The sequence below is a fragment of the Agrilus planipennis genome, unplaced genomic scaffold (genome assembly GCF_000699045.2).
Source record: "Agrilus planipennis isolate EAB-ADULT unplaced genomic scaffold, Apla_2.0 scaffold161, whole genome shotgun sequence".
NCBI lineage: Eukaryota > Metazoa > Arthropoda > Insecta > Coleoptera > Buprestidae > Agrilus > Agrilus planipennis.
This window is the reverse complement of record NW_020438889.1, coordinates 735732-744691: the sequence shown is the minus strand read 5'-3', so window position 1 is coordinate 744691 and position 8960 is coordinate 735732. Positions and strand designations below refer to the sequence as shown.

General features: G+C 34.2%; 2 protein-coding genes across 2 annotated transcripts; both read right to left on the bottom strand.

Annotated features, from left to right (window-relative positions):
• Positions 1-1259: 1259 nt before the first annotated feature.
• On the bottom strand, positions 1260-2022 carry LOC108737967 (the record flags this gene model as incomplete). Its single annotated transcript, XM_018471173.1, is given in 1 exon segment — positions 1260-2022. A coding segment is annotated over 1 exon segment (84 nt), but the record flags the coding sequence as incomplete, so codon positions are not given.
• A 3790-nt stretch (positions 2023-5812) lies between these two features.
• On the bottom strand, positions 5813-7828 carry LOC112906832 (sodium-dependent dopamine transporter-like). Its single transcript, XM_025981829.1, has one exon. It carries the CDS (start codon positions 7796-7798, stop codon positions 5903-5905), a length of 1896 nt encoding a protein of 631 aa, XP_025837614.1. The 5' UTR covers positions 7799-7828; the 3' UTR covers positions 5813-5902.
• Between the last annotated feature and the right edge of the window lie 1132 nt (positions 7829-8960).

Genomic DNA, 8960 nt, shown 5'->3' with positions numbered 1-8960 from the left:
CAGTAAATTCCTTTTTCGGACACAAGTACTTCACCATTATACGCAAAGTATTCACGTACTTACACAAAGTACTAATTAAATTTGCATATGAAGGAAATTATACATACACGCCTATGCATGTAAAGTACATATTTGAGGAATTAAAAATATTTTGCGTAATAGTTAAGCACTAGGTACTACAGAAAACGTTATTATTTTTCTCAAATAGTTGACGTTGAAACTGTTGAAAGTCATTGTAGGTAATCAGTCTGTTCATAATTATCAAGGTTAAAGGAAGCATTAAATCTTTAATAAAGATAAGAATGGAACAATCAGATTACACAGCAAACAAAAAGCAATGGTCCATTGAGTCATTTGGGGAAATTGAGAAACAGTTTCAAAAAGTTTAATAAACTTTTTATAGCCGCATATTAGATGGTTCAATGTAGCCTAAAAATTTATTCACGCAAAGATCGATTGGGTCCCAAAAAAGGATACAAATTGTATAAAAAATACTAGGTACCTACCTATACATTATATAAAATACTCGTTTATTGGCTCTGTACGTCTGTATCTCAATTATTATTGTTTAGAAATTAGGTAATTTTTAAATGTGATGTTTAAAAATTATCGACTTAGTTTGCTCAATAAATTGTAACAAATAACAATACACCTCAAAAGACTCAATGAATTTCATCAACAGTTTTAGGTATTTACGACAAAATTGAATTTCATTTTTATAATGATAAAAGTCCAATATTTGTTATTTATTTTTTAGTTGCAGAATGTCATTTTAGTATAATAATCATGAGTAAATGAAAATATCAGTTTTTAAAAGTTCTAATATCTTTTGAAAAACCAAACTAAAGATATTATTTTTTTTCTGAATTTATACAATTAATAATGAAAATGTAGAAATATCTTATATGGAATAGTCAGTAAATTGTTTCTTCATGAAATTAAAATAATGAAATAAAAATGGTATAGGTATGCATATTGTTGTAAACAATCTGTAAATTTACAATAATGATGAGTATTCAAATAAACGCTCAAGTCCCAAAACGAATTCTGTCCTTTTTACGATATTTCTGTCTGTATTAACAGGTGTCAGAGGTTCTTTTCATTGTTTTAAGAAGACAGTACGTTTTTGTCATGATTTTTAAGATATACACTTCCATAATACATAATATCAAAGTGATTTAGGTATAATTGCATTATTTGTTTACGTAAATCCCACGAAAGGAGGATATACAGTACCAAATTAGTAATTAATTACTCACATTGAGAAGAAGTTGAATTGGCAAACTAATCGTCGGTGGCTTCTTTTTCTCGCCCTGACAAAAGCACGATCTGATCCACGGCATTTTTGTTAAATATTTGTCAAGTCCCGCACCCACCTAACAATAAGCTACAGACATAGGCATTTCCATCCCGATTCATTTAATTTTCAAAAAGCTTTCGCGACTGTCAATGGTTTCGTAAAGCTAACTATTAACCATTACACTCATGTTTTCGCCGCACTTCAACGGTCGAGTCATTATGTCAGTGATATCCTTTTACCGCTTGTCACAGGTAACGTTGGTGTTTCTTTCATTAACTGGAAAAACTGCGACGTTTTCAGAGCGGATTCTCCCTTTTCCGGTCATTTTTCGTGAAGCTGTTTAAGGAAAACTCGGTCAAGGGTGAGCGGTGGTAAAAGGAAGCGAGTGTCAATAAAGCGAACGAACGGCGGCGGCTTTGTAGGATCTTGTCTACGATTGTGTGATATTGCGGCGTAAACGTATCAAATGCGTTGAGGTCCACAGGCTGCGGCAAGCCGACGAACCATTCGAGTTCGAAGTGAAGCGATCGGAATCCCGGACGCAACTGCTGGCGCGACGACGACGCGACGCGACTCCGACCACCATCGGAAATCTAACTTGCAGCAGCTTCTGGATCCAGGCAGGACAAAACAGCGACTTGGTGAAAAGCCGGTGAAAAACATTACAATTCAACGCACTTTTCCTAGCCCGCGAGAGTTTCTAGCGAGCGAACGGAGTTAAAAGCTTTTGGCAATCCCCGCTAACAATTAATTTTTAGTTCACATTCACGTTAATGTGATCAGCTAAATCCACTTTAATGAATCTGAAGTTACGCTTTGAAAGAAGTAAACAGGATTGTTTAATAAAATTTCCGAGAAAGAGACAAAATAAAATTGTTTCCATTAACAACATTGAATTGGTATGATATCGTATCAACAAGTCACACTTTTTTCGATTGGAACGAACATTAATTTTCAACTTAAGTCATATTGTTGGGGCGCAATTCATGATGCGCCTTTTGAACAACGAAAAACATTTGTGTATTTCGCAGTGTTAAGTTTATAATAACGTGCCTGCAACAAAGGAATGTTATCGTTATTGTATTTAGGTTTTTCCTCGGCAGGTAACGTCCCTTCGCGTTAGTCACCAGATGGGTCGATGGTCTTTCCATCCACAACAATATTCTGATTTTAGTCACGTAGTCACTAACCGTAGCCTAAGGTCAAAAACACCCCACTAACGTACCTCCACCCCCTATATTTTCTTGTCATATTTAAGCATTTTATCTATCTAAAAGTTCATTAAGTTTTCATGTTTTCAACCATTTAGTTTTCTCTGCCAAGTTCAATCAATTATCTATTCAGTTCATCAGTAGTTCATTCATTGTAGTTATTTTTAAGTGTTTTTTTTTGGTGTTAGTTTAAGTGTATGTTGATTATTAAAAAGTTAAAAATCACATAAGTCGTTTACTGCTCGTACTGCTCCAAGAAGAATACCACCGATAGAAAATATTCGGCCGTTATATCTAAAAAATAGACTTCGATAAATTAATTTTTATCGAAGAGGGTTTAAGTGTTCCTTAGGAAAATCTAGGCCAGCAACACACCCGCAACATTCAACACATATTATTGAACAATTTACAATTAAAGGAGGGGATTATTAAACGATGCTGTAATTTTTTATATAACAAAATGAACAATAATATCTAACGCTTACAGTTTAGATAATTCAGGCATCTTAAATTCCTGATGAGTGAGTTAGATTGGGGACAATAGACAACACCATTTTCCACATCGTATCAAAAAAAGATTAAGTTTGTCAAGCAACAGTTAATGACTTTTGGAAGTAAAACTTTCGTACTAAGTATCTGCTTTTTTAGTAAAATTAGTTCGTTTTTGAAAATGACCTACCCATGGAAGACTAAAAAAAAAATTATGTTGGATTATAGGTGCCAAGATTCGAATGGAATTGAATAGAATATTATTAGTATTCGATTCACAATTGAAAAATAACATCAAATTTTAGATGAACTAATATAGATACACCTAATTCGTAAAAAAAACGAACAATTTAAAAAGAAATGAATAACTCAATAATTTCAAATTCTAAAAAACGAATACCTGTTTAATTCAAATACGAATCGAATATTACAAGATAAAATATTGAAACTCTTTCAATGTAATCTAATTCCACCTTAACATAGCCTAGCCTAACCTAACCTAATTTAACAAAAAAAATGCAATATAATTTCTATTAAAATACCTTCGTGCAGATTTTCCTTGGAGATTTTTAGGCTATTTCTAAAAAAGACGTTAAAAGTCGTGATTCTACAAGCGTCAGGAGTCACGTCTTTTTAATATTTTCTTACAAAAAAAGATATTGTTATGAACTTAATGATGTACATCAATCCCTTCATTCCATCGTCAGTGGTAATCAAATTTGAATATTTCATTTTACAACGAATAATTAACTGGTTCTACTCGTCTAAGACTCTACGATAAGTCATCTCGCTGTCAGCGTATTTGTACGGCGTATTTTTTATGACGTCTTATCGGTCAAACCTAATTAAAAAGATTGTTTCTTCGATTGAGACAACTTTGTAAGTATACATTACAAACATGTGATTCTATAAAATAGAAGTAGAGAAGATTTTACAGGTATTTTATGATAATTATTAAATAAAAAAATGTTATGATAACAAAATTAAGGTATCTCAAACCATAAAGTGAAATTTCTATTTGTTTACAACGCCTTTCAAAAATTAATTTTTGTTACCGAAGCGCGCGGTCATAACACAAACTCAGTGATCAGCAAAATTGGTTTTGGTGTTACGAAAATGGAAGATCAAGACTGTCTTTATACTAGCAAGACCAAACAAACAAGACCAAGGCTAAAACCAAGACCGAACGAACAGGACCAAGACTAAAACCAAGATCAAGTATAAAAAAGGAGAAAATTTACCACTGTTTGAAAAAAGGGATCTAGAAGAATGTCTTCGGAGTAAATTTTCTTTGTTCCTTTATCTGAATAACACATGGTTGAAATATATAGACAGACTAATTTTTTCCGATATTTTTTACTTCTTTTAAGCACTTTGTAAGTACTATTTTTTTCGATAAAAAGTCAATTTATGTGTTAGAGGAAGGGCCAATTCATGTATTGGAAGAAGAGTTTTCATAACTCTCACAACTATTGACATGATTTTGTTTGAAAGTTGTGACAAGCCTGCATGTATAACAGAAAATATCAGCATTGACTGCGACAGTATTTGTCTTGGATTTGCTTTGGACATCACCAGGCAAACTTTAGTTTAGTTTTTAAATTACTAGTGGAAAACTATGATTAGCTAACTGCAGTGAACACTTTGTAACATTGCTTTCCAATGTGCTTGGTGTATAGTTTAGAGGTTTAGACTTTTAACATAATCTGTCGATGAAGATTGACGAACTTCCAAAATCAAATAAATCTAACGAATTCTCCATTTATTGTTAATACGTACTAGCTGCATATAAACAAACTAAGATATCTCTTAGAATTTCTTAAGTGTAAAACCTTTCGATTCTATTGTACATTACAGCGACTTTGGAACGTGCATGAGGTGCCTATAATAAAGTATAGTAAAGTTCGAATAAGATAATTCGAAGTGGCCTGTATTCTGTCGAAAGTGCCAGACGCGGATCGCGATTTCGATCTTTTTGGATCTCATCAGCGCGGCACAGGCAGCTCCGACAGAACACAGACCAACTTTTACCTGCTGTCTTAACAGCGCGTTTTAGAAAATACTACAAATGACGCGGTAAACGTCATCTGTAGTACGATGCCACATTTTAGGATTACGTATTCTCCAACAAGGTTCATTTAAATATATGGATATCTACTTGCCGAAACGAATCCCGGTGTAACTAACCTCAACATGATAGGCACGTTATGCTGTTAAGATAACAGGTAAAAGTTGGTCTGTGTTCTGTCGGAGCTGCCTGCGACGCGCTGATGAGATTCAAAAAGATCGAAATCGCGATCGGCGTCTGGCAGTTTTGACAGAATACAGACCACTTCGAATTATTTTATTCGATTATGGTAACGTGCCTATCACGTTGAGGTTAGCTACGCAGGGATTCGTTTCAGCAAGTAGATATCCATATATTTAAATGGACCTTGTTGGAGCATACGTAATCTTAAAATGTAGCATCGTACTACAGATGGCGTTTACCGCGCCATTTGTGGTATTTTCTATAGTAAAGTTATTACGAATTTATATTTATTAGTAGGTATTGTTAAAACTATATAGAATCTAACGAAGCTGTAACAATGTTCTTACGCAAGCCTTCAATGATAGATACTTTGCAACTTTGTCATAAAGAATAAAAAACACATATTGGCCATAAAAGGTATAAAAGAAATTCATTGTGATATTTAAAACTACCTATGTATCCATCAATGTGAAATTAATGCCACTATTTATCTAAACTGAAAACAAGGCGAACCGAAATTTCAATTAAATTATATAATTACTCATAAAACTTACACTAATGTTAGCCTTTTTGTTTTTATTGAAACTAATAAATAATAAAAGTGTGTAGAAATATAGTACAGTGCAATATCAATTGATTCGTGATACATTACTAGAGAAACATCATATCAGATTCTATTTCTAAGTGTTCCAGTTTATTTTTCGTTATAAACTCTCTTCTGCTTACATCCAACGAATAGACAGTGGCTTTTAGTTTTGAAGAACGTAATAAGCAATTATGACCGCAACCACCTCTGAGTTTGCTGAGCGTATCTTTCGATGATTCAAATTTGGCTCTAGCAAATCGCAACTTTTTAATAGGCGGACCCCAACTTTTCGTTGTTTTAAAACAAGTGTGAAGTTTACCCTGACAGTAATACTTCAGCAGTATTAACAGTGCTATACCAACAGTCGGAAGTAAAAGTAATCCAGCTATGATGTAAAAGTAATGCAACTCCAAATGACTGACGTACGGTTCTTTACCTTTTGCATAATAGATCACCAGAAACATCGAGGTAAATATAGATGTCAATTTTAATCCATGGCACCAAAAGCTCGACGCTCTCTCTTTGAAACAAAAATGAATGTCGTCTTGTAACTTCGAAAGCGAATATCCTTGAAGTACTAAACAAATTAAGAAGGCAATATTACACATGACAATCAGATGTCCGGTATGTTCCCATGCGAACGACCACGACATAAAGTTGCTTTGCAAAAATAAGATGTTCATGCTAAAGCATATCACACAAGTAATGACCGACACCTCGTTGTAAAGTTTCTTGAAAATCTTGAAATTTCTCGTAATGCTTATTACAATACAACTGAATGTAACTGACGAAGCCAATGTGGAAAATAACGTATTAGATATAAACCATATCAACAACCAAACGCGTTCACCGTCCCACCTGCTGATTAAATCGGGTATAATTGCATACATTACGGCGGACGGTTCAAAAGCCGCACATCTCAAATCTGTCAATTCGTAATTTTGTTCTAAAGAATTCAATCCAGTCATGAGTATTATAATGTCACAAAACAACATTATCGTCCTCAAAATATACGTTATCATTATATCCCTTTCTGGAATGAAGGAGGGGGGTGCCAATGTTCCGAGTACTAAATATGTTCCTCTAAATTCCTTTAGTACGGCTATTCCAACCAAATGAACGACATGATGGGAGGTAAAACAATTTTTAAGACCCATCGGAAACACGACCGGCTTACTCAGAAGAGAACTGTTGTTACGTAGTGCAAAATATATCGGAACGTTTGCCATGACGAAAAGAAGACCGAACATGAAAAACAGGAACTTCTGAATCACTTCAATCCGAAGCAGTAACAAAATCAATATAATAATATAAACTATTATTGCCGCATAAATCCACTCGTACACTATTCCCTGGTCTTTGAGAATGACGTATTTAAAATACAAAAAAGGGGAATAATAGAAATAATGGAGCGAACTGACGTTACTATGATGCTCATTATAACCAGCACAGGTACGATCAAATCCTTTAAAACTCATAGCGTAGCACGGTAAATCTCCTTCATAAAATTTACAGTCTTTCCAAGGTAGCTCCGTTTGGAATATGCGTGAAATATATGTAAAACCAACTGCTATGAAAGCTACGTCAAACATGCGACGCAAGGTGTCATTGAGGATTAACGTCCAGGCCACTCCCTTAGCAACTGGCATAATATACCCATAAGTGAAGTATCCTTTCCGCGAATAAAATCCCAGAAAAACTTGAATTAAGTATGTCGGTATGCCGAAAAATACAGAGAAAATGAAGTACAGAATAATGAAACATTCCGTTCCTGGGTTTAATTCGATATAAAGCGTCGTTGAATCGTTACAGCTAATCTCAATGAGAAGTAATATTGCCATAAATTCAGCCCATCTTAAATAATTAATTTTTTCTTCGGAACTTACGGCTTTGATATGAGAATCCAATTCATTCTCGCTAAAAACTTGCGACACTCGCCTTGAAAACTTTTTTATTTTCATTATTTATTATTTTAATTTGTTTAATGTTACGTCAAATGTAATAATATGTAAATGTCTAACAGCCCGCTACGTATATAACATTATTTTATTTTTTTAAAGACAGTACAACTGTAGGGATAGATATACAGGGCCAAAGATTAGTATGCTTAGATTTGCACACGATATAGCAGTATTAGCATCTAGCAAGGAAGAGTAAGAGATAACTGTAAATAAAGTGGATGTGGTACTGACAAAAGAGTACTGTATGAAAATTAAAAGTAAAACAAGAATACTGGCGTGCAAGGGAAGAAACAATAGGGAAAGAACGAATATAACGATAGGAGACGAAAAATTAGAAAAAATTGCCGATTTTAGATATCAAGGAAGTCTGACAAGTCAAGACTGAAGGAGTAGTAGGGATATAAAGCAGAGGATAGCGCAGGGTCGAGTCGCCTTCATTAAAAAGAAGTAACTTATATGCTCGCGAACGGTTAATTTAGAAATTCGAAAAAGATTGTTAGGTTTGAAGCGCGGCGCTATACGGGTGCGAAAAATGGACAGTGGGCGAGGCGGAAAATAAAAGGTTAGAAGCGTTCGAAATGTGGTGTTACAGGCGAATGATGAGGATACTGTGGATAGAGAATATTAGAAATGAAGAGGTATTAAAAAGAGTAGGAGAACAGAGGGCTCTATGGAAGTTATAAGAAATAGGCAAAATAGGTTGGTAGGACACCTTCTCTAGCATGAAGGTGTAGTCAGGGACATATTAGGGGCAAAAATAGGATTTAGGAGGGGTAGAGGTAGACCTAGATTAGATATCTGTTCGCAAATAGTTAAGGATGTGGGTTGTTCCAGTTTTAGGGAAATGCGAAGATTAGCTCAGAATAGAAAAGAGTGTAGATGTGTGTCCAACCAGTCTTGGGACTGACGACTTTCTGATGATGACGATGAATTTTAAATTTTGACAACTATATTACCCTACTAGGGCGAAAAAAATGGGTAATGAGATGTATTAGTTGGGAAAACCTCAAAATCTGCGATTATACGTGGATTTATTCCATAATCTCCTTGACCATTATTATGATTTCGGGATTACATTTGTTTTCTTAATTTATTATACATAGATTTAAATAAAAGAAAAAACAGTGATAATGACGTACCTACTAATAAAGTAAAATTCATT